Source organism: Sander lucioperca, chromosome 12 (genome assembly GCF_008315115.2).
Source record: "Sander lucioperca isolate FBNREF2018 chromosome 12, SLUC_FBN_1.2, whole genome shotgun sequence".
NCBI classification, from domain to species: Eukaryota; Metazoa; Chordata; class Actinopteri; order Perciformes; family Percidae; genus Sander; species Sander lucioperca.
The window spans coordinates 37546951-37564362 of NC_050184.1; the positions used below are offsets into that span (position 1 = coordinate 37546951).

Here is a 17412-nt window from a genome sequence, read left to right on the forward strand (position 1 = left end):
CTTCCCTTATACACTGTGCATCATCAATAAGAAATAAGATATACCCAGCAGCATGGCACAGCAAGAGCATGACACAGCTTTTAGTTTTGATTTTCGAATTACACATGTTGCACAGGAATTCACAGGGATTCTTCACCCTCATCCTCCCCCATCATTCCTGACCCCCAAGAGCAGAATTTGTTTTGAAATTCCTAGAGTGATGTCAGGGCTGCCCACAACCTTTCTATGAGAAGAAGGTCTTTGCAAAGCAGCGTGGGATACGAAAGCAACTGCCCAGAAAGAATGAGCCAATACGAGAACAATATTAAGCTTGTTTCACGCACAGTATTCTCCAGCCACTATTCTGAACCACTTGTGAAATGCAAACACAGAGTAGATTTTTTAATCACCATGTACAAACAGCCACGTTAAGTACACGGCTGGTGAACCACAACAATCTCATAAACGGGCCCAGAGAGCAGTGTTGGTGGTCCAGACTGGGTGGTGCACTTACATGGGACAGGTGCTCCTCCAGTTCCTCTACCTTCTCCAGAGCTGCATTCTTCGTCTCCGCATCTTCCAGCAGACCACCCACGTCAAACACGTTATCCAGGTAGGCCTGGATCTGCACTGACAGCTTGTCACTCTCCGTATGTTTACATTTCTGACGTGAGGGAGAATGAATCAGCATTAGAGATACTCTACACCCACTATACAAATAGTCTCCGCTTGAGGATATTTATTTAGACTGCCCATTTTTACCACAGCACCCTACCTCCAGATAATCATCCAGTCCCAGCTTGGTGAATTCATACTGTAGATGGACTCTGAAGTTCATGTCCTCGACTGAGTGGACCACAATGTTGATAAACTGCATGCAAGCAACCTGAACACCAGATACAGACAGATTTAGATCCAAATATATGCAATCGGATGGATGGATGGATGGATGGATGGATGGATGGATGGATGGATGGATGGATAGATAGCAAAAATCCATCCATAATACAAAGCATATCTTACCATGTAGTCAATGTTTCCCTCCTCACAGCGGAAGTAATCCATCAGTCTCTCAAAGCGTTGCTTCTCCTTACACACCTAAAAATGCAAAAGATGCAGCAATGCAGAGGTTGTTTTTTTTAATAGTGATGATTTTAAATATATTATATTATATAAAGTATTTGATTTTAATTTCAGTTGAAATAAGAGAGGAAACATTCAAAACTAAACATAGAACAACAAAAAGCCCAACATGCAGAGAATCTGAATAGAAGGTCAAAATGAGTTATTTTAAAACTCCTTGTCTTATGTTAAAAATATATCAACTAATCTGGCACACATTGGAGGGGTTGTGGCGTACTGCTACTGACAATCCAAACTAAAAATAGTACTAATTGTGGACCTAATCCTTGATTGCTCTGGTTGAATACCATAGGTGGCCTTCTTGAGATATTCCAAAGACCTGTCACCTTGTTTTAATGTATCTTTTTTTTAAATACAACTACAGAAATCTTGTTTTGACTAGTGGGTTGATTAGCTCTTGCGGCTTTCTGGGGCTTCGAATGCGAGGTAATTGTCTAGTTCCGGTGTTTAGATGACTGTGTATGCAGAAACCGAGAGGCTAAGCAAACCTTTGTGGTCCACTAGCTCCCATCAGGGAGTTGATCCTTATCATTGTTCAAGGTTGGCTCACATCTGGTGTCTTAATGAGACTAATGACCTCAGACCACCATAGGGCTTTGCTTACACCCTCAGTAGACATAAAATCTCCCAGAGTTCCTCCACTTTCATCCCCCTACACTGGCCTTTTTACCTTCATGCACACCAGGGATGTGGCAGATGGTGTCAATTTAATTAATGTCAGTTAGAGGTTTTAATTCAATCCTCACAAGGTTAGCCATGTATTCCAACCAAATATAAACAGTGCCACTTTAGATGATAACAGTTCAAGTTTCATTAAAGAATTGCTTTGGGCACCTCTTTGAAGTTGTCAAATGCTGAGAGGATGATCTCGTGACCTCCTCGGACTAGACAGACGGCAGCCAGCAGCTCAAGGACCAAGGCTTTCGTCCTGGAAGTACAAGTGACACTAGTTAAGACATACCCGGGTAAAGTTCAACTGCAAACACTAACACTCTCAAATTAAAGGTGAAAAATAACTCATATACTATGCTACGCTAACAGAATGGATGTCCTCCAAATGAATGCAAATAAACCAACATAAAGAAGTTGAAATACTAAAGTCTGAAGCAAGGGCAGGTCTTTCTAGCTGTTTACCCTCCTAGCCTTCATTATGAAGTGATCAGCCCTGGCGGTTTACCACTAATCTCCCTTTAGTAAACATTCTTTTAACGACCTGTATATACGCCTCTGATCCCTGACTTCAGAGAGAAGCTGAGCCCCATGGAGAATGAGAGGCATATCATATGAACTGGCTGCAGGGTTTCCCCTATTGTTTGACCCAGCCCTGCGTCTATGGAGAAGAGGGCCTCAGTTCTTACCGTGAGTTCTTATTGTTCAAGCTGAGAGCAATTTCATTGACTGCGTGTGCGTGAGACATGACCATATTGAAGCCATACTGCATGAAGGAGAAAGACACAGAGAGAGAGAGAGAGAGAGAGAGAGAGAGAGCGAATGTGGTCAGAAATCTTAGAATATATCGAGCACTTGACTGCACAGGAAACACATAACCCTCAGGTTTGTAACAGATATCTGTGTCTGAGTCTGTGTGGTGGAGTTACCTGGTAATTCATGATTGCTCTCAAGCACATGATGCATACATGCACATCATCTTTTTGGCTCACAAGGCGGGAGTTCTTGATGGTTTTGCTGTTGGGAACCGTGCCATAGCTGCAACGGATGGCAGAAGTTAATATCTGGTAGAGTTTCAGTAAACAAACGTAGTGCTTTAATTTAAATTTGATGTTTAACCATAGCTTGTTTCATTTATTTCTTGAATTTATCTGGCGTTCATATGACTCTTGTTGTAAGTGTGTCACATAGAGAGAGGCAGAGGGAGAAAATTACAGAGAACGAGGTCTGACAGAAAAAACTTGTAAGGCTTTTGTGATTACAGATGCATCATGGGAGATGCTTGGTTTCCTTGCTGCTGTCAACAGACCATGGTCTATGCACACAGACCGCTGTTATGTAACTGTATTGCTCAGTCATCATTGTGCACATAGTATTACTTTTCGTGTGCAGTTTATAAATGGCCTTTGCAGTGTCTCGTGATTTGCCATTTCTAAATCATATACATTTTCTAAGGTAATACTACATTATACATACAGTTATACTAATCCAGATTCAGCAGTAATCTTAATCTAAATGCTATAAAGCCTGAAAGTTTTCTTGTGGACTATTTTTCTTTTTAATTATTCCTATCAGACTTTACGTTTTTTCATCTCCTGCCTGTGTGTGGCTCAATGATGAAGAAGACAACTGTCCAACATATGCTGCAGCTCACAGCTGGCTCTCATCTGAAGACAGTGTAGTGTGCACATCTGGGCAGATGAGGGAGGACCATTAACAAAGAGAGACTCATAACGCAAAAGGTCAAAGAATTTAGTAATCTCTGATACAGCTCATCTGATTGAGTTTGTGCATAGCCTTGAGTTCAAGACAGAGGTCAGCAGATCCATAATTGATCAACTATTCAAGCATCGTCCTGAAACATAAAAGTACAAAGACAACTGGCTTGCATGGTAATACATGTTTGTAGCATTCAAGGTTAGCAGAGCAAGGCAATAACAGGGATAGGTAACAGCGGGGAAGCTAGCTTAGCAATACGTACCGGAGGACAGACTGGCGGGCAGAGCGCACCAGTGTGTTGCAGAAGGGTTGGGTGCTGGTGTGATGCAGATCTTCTATGGACCTACTCCAAGATTTAGCCTTGTCCAAGAAGCCATCCTCCCCATTCTCCAGCCCCTCAAAATCCAACCTGGGCCACATACAGACAGACAGACAGACAGACAAGCCAACACAGAGGCACAGAGGGTGTAGATGAGAGGCACGGGGAGGTTTAGGTCAGCAAGGCAGTTTGGTAGAGAGCCAGGGGTTATCACAAGAACTGTCATCGAGCTGCATGATAAAGCTCAGCACAGAGATTCTGTCCCATTCAGGCAAGGTATAGCTCAGGTCATTCAGTTTGCCAAGTTTGCCAACAAGGCATACAAACACATCCAAAGAGTGCAATTTGCCAAGAGCACATTTTTAGATGCAAAAGCAGTTTATCACAGGCTCTTAAGGACACAGCATGTTAACCCTGCAGCCAGTTCCTTAGGAAAGGTTATTGGCTACACATGATGTGTGTGTGTGTGTGTGTGTGTGTGTGTGTGTGTGTGTGAAGCGTACTTGTATAAAAATACTCACATGACAGCACACTGGGCAAAGGAGAGGTACTCCACCAGGACATCAAGACCTCTGTTCTCATCATTCAAGAACTCCCTGACCCACCTGTGACACATGGGAACATAGAAAGGTTAGCAGCGCACCAAGTCAAGAACACACCCTTATTGTTTTATTATCATTTAGAATTGCATTTTACCCGTTAATGCATAAAAAGAGAAAGAAAAACAGAAACACAGAGAAAATGGAGATTGGTGTAATTTCTACTCCATAAAAGGCTTCTTATAGGACTTTCTGTATTTAAAGGATTAATCTGTATAAATCAACTTAAATCTTGTTTGGGCTATCCTCTCTATCACTAATATTAACTAATAACTTTTATTTGTTTTATTATGTGTAATGACTCCTACAATAATGGATGAGAATGACAAATATTTACTTAAGAATTTAGAACATTGAGAATAGGTTCTTTAAAAGTAATTACAAGAAAAGGTATAGACAAATGTATATGTAGTGGATGTGTGTTAATTTTATTATATGTTTTGATATGCAATTGGCAAATTAATCAATAATGAACATAATTGTTACTTGCAGGCCCTGTATTAAGAACACATCTTTATTTATCTTTATTTATTTCATTTTTTTCTCATTCTACTGTATTACAATTGGTAATATTGTTAATATCTGATTACCACACCTACCAAAGTTAAAACATGATGAATTCGGTGTTGCAAACCTAGTATGACAAGAATTACTAAATCTACTTAATGATGATGAAGTATAAAAAAGGAAAGAAAAGAAAAGCTTTGTACTGACCAAGTTAACGGTTAAGATCTGGGAAAGGGCTGACTTCGCTAAAAATAATTCAGACATTGCAAGAAACACAAGCAGTCAGACAATTACACAGGTTTTAAACAAACCCCCAGGTTAACCAAAATTACTAGGACATTAAAATAAAGGCAAAAGTGTTACCCAAACTGTCCATTCATCTATCAACTGGTTAAACTTGCCATAGTTGTGTGTGCATAGGCCTGTCACGATAACAAATTTTGCTGGACGATAAATTGCCCCAGAAATTATTGCGATAAACGATAATATTGTCGTTCTGAGACCATTTTCATCTAATATAATGATAATGGCATAATAATGCAGGTACACCTTTTCAAAGATCAATAAACTTTTATTTCTAAAGAATATTTAACACTGGGACTGGAAGACATTTTAAATATCCACAATATGTCTTTGATCTCCTTTAGTATGTCGTCTTTCACGCTGTTGTACAGTTGTGGAATTGCCGTTTGTGACACGTATGTTCTCCCAGGCAATTCGTACTGTCTGTCAAATGTTTGCAGCATTCGTCGAGTGTTTGTTTGTGCGATAGACTACAGACTCTGTACTACATTTAACAATTATTTATTAAACACTAAATATTAAATTTAAATAATATATAATTAATCAATTATATCTATATCTATGTGGCTATCTGCCACATGGCGAGTAAATGTTTGTATCAAAATAGTTCTGTTTTTCAGTCTTCATTTTGGCGAAGGTGCAGCTTCTGCTCCTCTGCTGTCTGCAGGTCGGAGCTTCGTGGGGATGGGCCGACACCCCCCCACACACCCACAAACACACCCACACACACAAAAACTGGCGCGCACACACCAGACGCCAGCCACCACGTCACTTCTGTTTACTGATAGCTATCGTTTACCTCAGGCTAATTAATTAGATAGTAAGTGGCGATTTTTGGCAGCCAGCCTTCCAAAAGAAAGCACAATGAAATTAAATAACCAATCATTAACCGTTGACCGTCAAGCAGGTAACGGAGTCTCAGTTCACTGTCTCGGAGCCTCTGACATACTTTCCGCACTCCCTATCCGCGGACAGCTGTAGGCTTGTACTGGTTAATGTTCTGTGCATTGTCGGACACATGCAGCCACTTTCCTGAAACCGCTTGCGAGACTGACAAGTAGGGCTGGGCGATATGGAGAAAATCAAATATCACGATATTTTTTACCAAATACCTCGATATCGATACCGCAACGATATTGATATAATATCGATATATTGCCCAGCTCTACTGACAAGTCCACAGCGGCGTGTATGTCCGAACCTGTCTCCACCTGCAGGTTGTCAACTGTGTGCTTTGGAATGAAAGGGAGAAAACAGGACGCCAAGTAACACGGCGGATATGGCTCATATAATTTTTTTTTTTTGACGACGCCTTAACTGCAAAGTGCTGCGGGAAGACCTGCTCCAACAACTAGCGTTTTCTTTGTCTCTCTCTATCTCTCCGCCAGGAGTCCCGCCTCACCCCACACAAAGACCGAGAGTGGTCATCCAGTCTCTTTGGTAGAGAGAGAGAGACACAAGGAAAACAAACAAGCATGCAAATGGAAATTATCGCGGCCAGAAAAATTATCATGCTCATTTTTTTTATCGTGCGATTAATTGATTTATTGACTATCGCAACAGGCCTATGTGTGCACACACTATTCCTGTGCAAATTGGGGGTTATTACAAACATTTAAGTTGCATTCATTTTCGGTTTTATCTTGAAAAAAAAGGAGGTTCTGTAATCTGGCTAAACTTTCAGTTGCCTGTATGACAGCTTGTGCTTCTTCTCTATCTGAATATTTTTTTATTAATGTTGTAGCAATGTCACCATGTTCCAATATCTGAGCAATGATATTGTGAGTACAATGCTTTCATAACTGATAGAAAGGATTATTGCAAAATTACAAAAATAAGACCTGAGTTGTAATAAACCAGAATTATCCTTTTAGGTAGCTCTAAGGGGGGAACTTGGCAGGAATGTTATGGAAAGTAAACCAGAGCAAGGCTTCAGCTTTCCTCCACATTTAACTCTTTTTTTGACTCCAAACAAAGGAATTCCCTTTGCGATGAGAGAAAGAATGTGGAGGTCATATGGCTGAAGGAGCTGGGCTCAGGTCGAACCCCTGACAGTCAACAGTATTTAGGCTGCCTCCCCTACATACCCCCTTCACCTCCTCCCCACTTCTTCAGGGAACTCCAGGGGGGGACAGGATTGGGGTAAAAGGTTCTTAAAATAGTCTTGCAGTGCTGGTTATGAGTCAACCAATGGTGAGACAGGCAGGAAAGCAATCATGAGCCTCAAAGTAGCGGAGGGAGGGAGGGAGGGAGGGACAGAGGGAGAGAAAGGAAGGGAAGAGAGGTTAGGAGAAGAACTGAGGAAAGCAAACAAAGCAGTAGGAAGATTGTGAAGGGAAGGAGAGGAGGGGGTGGACAAGGAGGCAGGCTTGATCATCAGTTTCCTGTCTACCACCACTCTCCCTCCCCTTTCTCCCTCCTTGCCTCTGACCCCTCACTCCTTCCTCTCTCCCTTCCTCTACTTCTGTCCAACCGGTTGCTATTTCAGATTTTCTTGGCAATTCCTGGAATAACACATCAGAAAGGGCCCAGGATTTAGACACACACACTAAACCAGAAACTGTTACACTTAATCCCATCCACAGAAGCCTTCTGAAAATAGCTTTCTTTTTTCTTTTCTTTTTTTGCATACCAGTCTTTCTGGAAAACGCATTGAAACAGACCTTTATTGATGAGGCCTAATAGAATATGAGTTATTCTTGTAACTCAATGGATGCAACGGAAAATCAAAGTCTTTTTACAGGCTGCTTTTGGTTTGGGAATTCAGTGGCAAGTCACTGCAGGACATTTTTTATGTGAAAGTATCTGTGTGACATCCGATTATACTGTAGAGTCAAGGGTCATGTCTGCAACACTGAAGATAAAGGCTAGAAAGGCTTGACATAACATCCACATACACAGTGGGTGTGTAGTGAACTGTGTACAGTATTGGATGTCGATGACAAAATATGACAAAACAATAGAAAATAATAGTTTGCTTTAAAATGTGAGAAATGTGTGTACATGAAAGTATCCTTGTATGTTTTTGTGCTTTCACTGGGTTCAGCATTGGTCAGCCAGGCTTCCTGTCCCTCTGGCACACACAACAAAGCTTCCTGATCAACACTATGGGGGAGTGGACGAGGCAGCACAATGGCTACCATCTGGGCATTATGAGGACCAGCTCTATGAAGTGGAGCTGCAGAGCTTGGCAAGTTAGAACAATGGGGGCTATCTGGGCACCAGAAAGAGCTCTGGGTCCCTGCAGCAGCAACGGCAAAGAAAGGACTATTCTTTACCAGGAAGAAACAATAATGTGGTTTCCTTCAGGTTCGTGCACCATTGAATAGACCTGTATATTTGACCAGACAAATGGGAGAGATAAGTATTGATTACCCAATGTGGTTTGTCCTTAGTGAGATCTCCAGCTCCCTCAAGACTTTTGTAGATTCCTGCACCCGCCTGCGAAACTTCTGCAACACATAATAAATGCAGAGTTTTGCTGCAGAAATATCATTGTGCAAGTGCTACTTAATATGCAGTGAGAGTTTACAGGTTCCTTTTTAAAAGGGAACTCCTCCGATTTAGCACAGCACTCCTGTAACATTGTCGGACTCATGATGGACAGTTTAATAACAACATTATTAAAATCAATGCAGCAGAACCAGAGATACTGTCTTTTTTATTCGACACGTTCTTCTTGCTTGGTACCTACATTACCCACAATGCAACTCAACCACCGTCAGTTCATTTGGAGATACGGATATGTTATGCTAGTAGTGGCTAATGTAGCCTTGAGCTGCTACCCTCAAGCACAGATGAGGAGCGAGCTACAGAGGTCTGGTAAGCTCACTTCTTTCTAAATTCACACCACCAGATTTTTAGTTTTTATTTTCAAACTCAGTCTTCAGAGACAACTGAGTTTATCAGACTTCATCAGCCACAAAAGGTTTTATAAAACATTTTTCATATATGCAGTAGTACTCCTCAACACCTGTAAACAGACTTTGATGTGTAAAATCGGTAAAGTTCCCCTTTAAGTGGACACTATATTTGAAAGATCATTGGTACTCTCCCACCTTTCGTGTGACTCCAGGGTCTAAGTATCCTCGTAGCTTCTGGATGTAGGTGTGTGGTGGATTCTTCACCTGAAATCTCTCCTGAAGATACACACAGAGTAAGCATTGTAATGTGCAGTTTGCTGAAGTCACTGTGTTGGTGCAGAATGTAAAGTGATGACATTGTGAGTGCTGGTTTGGTCATTTATGAATAGAAGTTTATGACTGCACCTGGTCGCAGATCAGGTCCCACTTTTTCTCATTGTCATACTGTCTGAGGAGGCGTGCTTTGTCTGGAGGCAGGTTCATAGAACTCTGAAAATAGAAAATGGAAGCATTAGTTTCATCTATAACCACGTTTCCTTTGTTGCTATTTATTTGACTATTTCAAGCAGATGTGACTGAGTGTGTGTCTGTAACTGGGGCTTTACAGGCCTCTGGCACCAACAGCAGAGCACCGCCAAATATTTTGGGGACTTAGGACCATGACCTCACTTCCTGTGTTAACACTCAGCATCCTGCTGCAGGAGATGATCCGCATCTCCTCTGCACTCTCGAGTCTCAGTATTGTTCAGACAACTCTTTGCTTTTAACCACAACAAGCTACTACCAAAGTACGGGGCCTATTACCAGAACTGTCATCTAATCCAGCCTTGAAAACACTTGAACACCACACGAGACGTCCTGAGGCAGCCAATTTACAGTGGCTCAAATTAAACCCTAAATGCTCTAATTTGTGTTTGGAGACCAACCCACTTGAGCGTTTTATGTCCTTGGACAACAGTAAAAAAATAACACAAACTATACGACACAAGCTTTTGAATAATAACGTCATGATTGAGCCAAGAGCTTGTAAACAGAGGTTGACACGGAAATCTTAAAAATGAGGAAGCGTAACAATCTGAGGTAGCTTGCCAGCCCCTGAAACTGATCACCTCAGCGTTTCTCTTTGAAGAGACATGAGGGATTGTTTGCACTGGGAACCCTCATTTACACCCATTTCAACAGAACCATGTAAGCCTGGCCACAAACGGCCTGTCAGCTTGACTTTTAACCTGCAGCTATAACTCAGCCTCGCATCTAAAACGCAACACCCTGTTAACCCTTCCCAGGCCAGACGTAATGCTCACACTGGCATTTTCCCACTGATAGATGGAAAATGACACACTTGCTCCTATGACAACCACTCAGTCACGGGTAAGGGTGGAACATCACATGTGAGTTTGATTTGATTTTAAAATATGCTTTCCACATCGGGACCACATTACTCACTCTATCAGCACATCATGAATCATGTTGTCTAAAGAGGACAGAGGTAAATAAACGGTGCTTCTGTATTTCTTGACAGCTGACTAATAATTTCATATTTCTGTAATCACACATTACCAAGTACACTCAAAATGCAGCAACATGCAGCAACTTTAAACTGTAGATGGATGCCATATAAAAGCCCCTAAAAATACATTGCCTGACAAAGTCATAACTGTAGTGGAAAACAGTGCAGAGATGTTGCATATGGGGCCTTTGACATAACCTGCTTTATAAAACCCATGCAGAAGAGAAGAGAGAGGCAACGTGCATGCCAGATGTCCAGAATTACAGGAGGAATGTGTCCTGTTTATAGTAGTAGTTTATAGTAGTAACTTTTCTCTCTTGTCTGACCCCCAAGCTGCTTTCTCCTCCTCCGTCTCTCCTGGGAGAAATTAATCTACGACAAAGTTGTACTAGGAAGCGAAGAGTACTACCTCCAATCCGTATCTGTCTCTAATAAATTATGTCTCTGAGCATTTTTAACAAAGACTGAAAACTACTTTAATGTGCATTGGTCACTGATAATGCATATTCATAATGAAATAATTATAAATATATAGTAAATAAATAAGTGGATCTCTTTAACACACTCCAGATAATGTTCCAAAGGCTTGAATTTTGATGTAAACACATGAGTGGTAAATGAAAAAATACGCCCAGTTATCTACTCCAGCATCTGTCCAGGCCCATCCCTGGTTTGTTTTGTTGTCTTGGCCAGTCATGTATACTGAAGTAGAACTGTGGGACAAACAGGCAAAGAGCAAGGTCCCCTTTGTAATAATTTAATTCTCCAATACTCGAAAAGATGCAGACCAGACACACAAAAATGTTTATCCATTTAGTAAAGACAAAAGGAGCAAAATAAAGTCAAAACCTGTCCATTGCTATTGGATTTGAAAAAAATTTCAGTTACAAAAACATGAATTAGAAGTGAAGAACAGTGTAGAGTTTCATTAAACGATCAGTAAACGTAAATGCAATAGGTTCGCTGCCATTATGAGCCATGTGGACACACCCACAAAACTTTGATGTTTAATACAGTTCTGCTCTTTGTCAGTGAAAGCCTCAGGTAATGTAAACAAATACAGGTGGGACTGTGAGCAGATGTGTGGAGCTGCAAATGTTACAGGTATAAAAAAAATTGCTTCGATGATAGAGGGGGTAGAGAAAAGGTTTCTCCTGTGACAAGGCAAAAGGCAGAGTGGACGTTTCCTTTCTGACTAGATTTGGGTAATTTGAGCCAAGTAACCCAATTTAGCTAATGCCATTTCACTTTCTCCCACAGTGATACAATCTCGCACTTCCTATGTTTATAAGAAGCTAAAAAGAAGTTGTTTTATGGGGAAGAGGGAGCAGTGGCACTTTGTAGTTTTGCAGTCATCGACCCATTTTTGGGGTGAAATACTACAGAAATGCCTAAAATGTTTGGTGTTTGTTATGTTGCCATGTTGCCCACATACTCTCTCCTCCAGCAAGGCCTTTCTTGTTTGACCTGAGACTGTCTTGAAAAAGGATTCAATGTGGCGCTTTGTTTTGATTTGGTGCTGTGCCATTCCCATCCTTTGACATTTGAGCTATTTTTTTCCTTATAGAAAATCACTAACAATGGCTGGTGGGCAGGGTCAGCGTATGCCCCCTGGTGCTGTGTAGAGCAAAAACACAACACCAGTACACTGCACAACCAGATGAACTGGTTCTATTATCACCACTATCTCGCCAATCATTAGGCCCCCATTGTGAGCCAAAACAGGAGGCTGAGTTTCCAAACAGAGAATAAAAAACTCCACTGTATTAAACTTGTTAACAGACCAAACACTATTAATCTCTTTTGCTTGTTATGTAGAGGTCTCTTGCACACAAATCAGTTACATAAAAGAAGTAAATGAATGCTGCAACAAAAGATATAATGGAGGAAATGAATAACAATGAATAGTTTGTTGATTAATCAACATTAATTTGGATTCAGTGGTATATAAAATACCAAACATTTGCCTCTTAAATGTAAAATTGAATACATTTGGGTTTTGGACAAAACACAAAATCTGAAGACATTACACTGGGCTCTGAGAAACTAAGATGGACACTTTTTAAACACTTAAATAGTAAGTAATGCATATTATTGGGAGAATTGATAGTGAAAATAGTGTTTGTCTGCAGCCCTAGGATAATAAACAGATAAATAATAACCTAAAAAAGAAAAAAACATTATGCACTGAGTGTTTAAAGGTTAAAGGACGTTGTGAAGAAGAATTAAGCACAGGAGTAACACCGGCCAACAGAGAGGGCATAAAATCTGAAACAGAGAGACATTTGAGCCGTTGACAAAAGAAGATTGAGGTTTTAAAGCCTCAACAGTTAAAGTAGTTGAGGGGGTCAGGTTGCAGGTTAAGGAGGCATGGAGAGTCCAGGAGAGTCTTCAGGGACTCAGCAGAGCGCTCAAGTCACGCACAGACCCCCACAACCGAGGGGGGATGCTGCTGAGCCCATGGTCACTTCAGACATCAGAGTCAACAGGGCAACTCCATGTGCCCTAAACTGGACAGCTTCCTAATCCGAGCTGATTTACAATCAGCCTTGAGTTGAGTTTATGACTAGAAACTCCAGAGAGACAAATGGAAAAGAGTGACAGGATGTTTCCCCCCTGACCTTTTTCACAGCTTCACACTTTCAGTCAAGATAAGATATAACACAGCTATACACAGCACCAAACTAAATTACTCTTCATTTTAGAGCTCTGCTTTTTTTTTGTAGAGGACACTAAATTGAAAAGTTGCTCCCTAGATTGCTACCAGGCATGCAACAGAAGTTTATTGTGCATGATTTATTTGGTTGCAAATATAACTGTCTTCTCTGTACTATGACAATTGAAGGATGTGGATTTTCCATGAAATACCCTGAAGTATCCGGGTGTACAGATTATCAAAGCCTGGAAGAGAAGGCAAAATGGACTAATTGACCAGTATTTACTCTGTGTTATATAGTAATTTCTGTTATCAGTGAAGGTCTGACAATGATGATGATTGTAAAAAGGATTTGAATTGATTTTCTTTCTTTTTTGTAGCAGTTTGAAAATGTGCAGCGTTCTGGGTGCAGCGTATCCTATATGATTTTGTAGTGGCTTGTAAGCCCATGCAAGCTGGGCATAGTTGTATGCAGGTATTGCGCTTTGCCTTATAAAATCTCATTTTCAGACTGAAAGACCCTATAAGTGGCCAACTAAGCAGATGCATTCAATTTGATTCTCTCTTTTGTGAGTTACAGTGGGTTGGATATGCAGAGTCTGTGTTTTTATCTACTTGATAGGTTTACACAGGCAAGACTTAGTTGTCATCAGCTCAGAGGGAAAGGAGTGGGCGGCTCATGAGCTCCCAATGCTGGACAGAGCCTGTGGCAGTTCAGACATCGAGGCCCAGACAGCCCCCTTTACCCCCAACAAGTCTGAGTGTCTGCTCATCGGGGTAGGTTCCAGGAAGAAGGGAGCTACGGCACAGCTAAACTGTCAACATAATCAAGGGTCACAGCCACACAACACAATGCACTAGAGCACACATTTAGAGGCAGGGTAATTTATTTGTTTATGTATGGCACATTTCATACACAATGGCATTCTGCTTCACAAAAGGTAAAGTAAAGGTTGAAAATCTGAATATTGAAGGAATAGTCCAACATTTTGGGAAATAGGCTTATTTGCTTTCTTGCCAAGAGTTAAAATTGGAAGACTGATTGGGGGTATCCATTTTCTCAACTACTCTCAGCAAGAAAAGGTATTTCCCAAAATGTCGAACTATTCCTAAATAATGATACCGGTGTCAACAGAAACTTTATTATGGTGGTCCTAACCTATCAATTGATTTGTGTAACCTCATTTTGAAATCAATAATCTGACCTTTTAGTTGCCAGTTTACGAAGTTAATGTAATATTTTTTTTGTTTTTGTTACATCTTTAGCAGCTGAAGCCTGAAAAGAAACAGTTACTAACCTACTGGAAACAAAAGCATGGATCAGCTTTTTCAGATCCAGTTTGGACATTAATCCTGTGGCTCTTGCTATACTTTTCATGGAATAAAAGACTGACATTGTAAGTTATTTCATTTGGCTGCTACAATTTCCAAGATAAACACTTGGATATCTAGTCTGTATTTTCCTTTTCAAGAACAACAAAGTGGTAAACATACTCTGCAGCCTCATAAATAATATCAGAGAAAAATTCATTTTTTTTCTTAATCCAAATTAAAGCACTAGCATATTGTTTCAAAGCACCTCAGCTATGTATGAAAAAGCAACACATTTCTGAACGTATTTCAATGATCCGGTAACAAAGGAAAATAACAGGCCAGCCAAAGAGGGGTTAGATAAGACCAGTAGCTCTTAAATGAAGGAAACTGTCTGAAGAGGTTGGAAAAAGCCAGGCCACTGATCCCTGTAAGGAAGGAGAGCCAACAAGGAGGCAAAGAAAACAGAATGAATATGGGACTTGGCATGACTGTGTTTTCTTTAAGCATATTTCAGGCCTCCACAATGAGAAAAGAAAGTAATGCACCAGTTATTATGCCGGAGGTGACTGGACATATTTAAACCTAAATGTGTACCTCAGAGAAAAAAAGAGCAAATTTGGGAAATGAATAACTCTACACCCTCACAAACGCTAAGAAGGACAGGAAGGGAAAATACAGAACCAACTCCTGGGTGTCTGTCATACATGTACATGTCACATACACTGATGACTACATGAGGTGGGGCTAAACAAGCCAAATTACCTTATTAAATGACATCATTTATGGTAAACGTAGGTGTGAATCACATTATCAAGCCAGCTTTTCATTAATGAATGTTGCTGTCAGTGCTCTTGTTTGGATTTCTCCTTTTCCTTGCTGTTGAAACACAATGAGAGCAGACAGGATGACCGGTTGTCGTCATTGGGCTGCAGGGACTTCCTTAACTCTTCAGAAAATCAAAAAACTGCCCTGAGTAATGTCAGGTTTGAACCTTAGCTCTTACTTGTAATACGTGTGTGTAACACAACGTGTGTGTGTGTTTTTGCACATCCACTCCAACAATGTGTTTATGTCTGTATGAATGAATTGTAGGTGTATTCCAGCTCCCAGGTAATCCTCGCTGAACTGAAAGCAACAGAGCAGAGTGTGAGAAAACACTGCCCACCCTTTCTCCAAGCAGACATCCGATCACCCTATCGCTCTTTTGCCAGGTAACCCGAACTAGGCAATCACAACAAAGCATGAGTCCCTGCACAAAGATGCTGGAATGGAACAATGCAGACGCTACTAGCACTTCCAAAGACAGTAGAATGAAGGTGGGAGGGACAGAGAGCAGAGAGGACAAGATGTTTTTCTAACAGGCGAAGAAGTAAAGTTTTCATGGATCTCAGTAATGTGAAACCTAAGTAAAAAAACTGATAAAAACATAATTAACATAAATTGCTTTCCATTTTTTAACCAATACACAACTTAAACTTGTCTTAGTTGCTGTAGTTTTATACTAAGCTATATATTAGGGCTAAAAATAGAATTTTTTATTATCGATATATCTGTTGATAATTGTTCCCAATTAAACAGGGAAACATTTACTTATAGTCAGAAAAAAAGTGAACATTTTAAATTAGTACTCCCAAAGTTCAAGGTGACATCTTCAAATTGCTAGTTTTGTTAGTCCAAGAGTCTAAAATCTTATAAGATATTATATTTACAATGAAATAAAAACAGAGAAAAGTTGATAATCCTAACATTTGAGTGGCTGAAACTAGTGAATTTAAGGCTTTTTTTTGCCTGGTAAATGACTTGGAGTAATAATAAATGATGATGATAAATTCAGTTTCATTCATCAATGATCAGAATTGTTGATGTATTTTCTGTCAATCGCATATCTGACTACTTGACTTTGTTTCAGCAATAGAGCACAAAGGGTCAAGCTGGTCTAATGGCTGAAACTTTCCCTAAGTGGCATCGCAGCTCAAATCACGGAGTGTTAAATCCCCATTAAATCAGGAGTTTAAAGGCAACACAGTTTACAGCTGTGGCGTGAGGTTTTCAGACCTTGTTCTTTGCCCTTCTGCTCATCCACAACCTTCCCTTCTCCTGCCTGAGTGGACTCTGAAGTGTCCTGTCTTCTCCCATGAACTCGCGTCTTCTAATATGTGACCTCTCTGAGTCACTCTGTTGAGAGAAATAACTTTCCCTCCAGTCCCTTCTTTACAACTCAAGACCAAATGGACATTCCACGGCCAGTCAAAGCACCAGGAAGTTGGTTTTCGGTTGATAAATCAAGAACTACCTCCCAGACCCATTTGCTAATCCATTTATTTACCCGGTGACATCAAGCGAGGGACCGTTATTATCACAGGGTAAGTCGAACACACGGCCACAGCCTGTGATAAAGACAAAAATGTCCTGAGCACAAGGTCCTTCTGTAGCCAGATGTTCCTCAAGCTTCAAACGTGAGCAAATTTGAAATGCACACTTGTTTACATGAGCTTATCTAGGACGTTTTTATGTTCCAAAACAACAGTGAGAAAAAATAAACTAACTATAAACAACTATATTGTCCTATTTATTTGTTTTATTTGAACATACTGTATCGAGGAAACGTGAACACAAACAAGGAAATAAGTGAGGTTAGGACTGAGTTATAAATAAAAACTACAATCGGTCATGAATTGGAGGTACTCGTTCCTTCCTGTGTGGCGAACATCCTGTTTGTGCTCCTCCGTGCGTCCGAGCAGGGCCCAGGGAAGCCCCAGCCAACAGATGATTATACACAGAGAATGTTAGGAATGCAGGTACGTGAATGACTCAATAACTCATACCATGTC

At 40.6% G+C, this 17412-nt stretch overlaps 1 protein-coding gene across 5 annotated transcripts in view; it reads right to left on the bottom strand.

The window, feature by feature from the left end:
* The window catches only part of fmnl3 (formin-like 3), a 33695-nt gene that overhangs the window by 10250 nt on the left and 6033 nt on the right, over positions 1–17412 (bottom strand). For 4 of the 5 annotated variants that reach the window (XM_031283373.2, XM_031283382.2, XM_031283354.2 and 1 more), the window contains exons 2-12: positions 9507–9590; positions 9297–9377; positions 8614–8690; positions 4351–4434; positions 3773–3919; positions 2721–2829; positions 2481–2557; positions 1957–2050; positions 1003–1077; positions 755–865; positions 494–643 (exon numbers count right to left, since the gene is read on the bottom strand). In XM_031283373.2, the coding sequence (XP_031139233.1) occupies positions 494–643; positions 755–865; positions 1003–1077; positions 1957–2050; positions 2481–2557; positions 2721–2829; positions 3773–3919; positions 4351–4434; positions 8614–8690; positions 9297–9377; positions 9507–9590 (1089 nt within the window). The remainder of the gene's footprint in view (positions 1–493; positions 644–754; positions 866–1002; positions 1078–1956; positions 2051–2480; positions 2558–2720; positions 2830–3772; positions 3920–4350; positions 4435–8613; positions 8691–9296; positions 9378–9506; positions 9591–17412) is intronic. The other variant, XM_031283391.2, reaches the window with a different exon arrangement.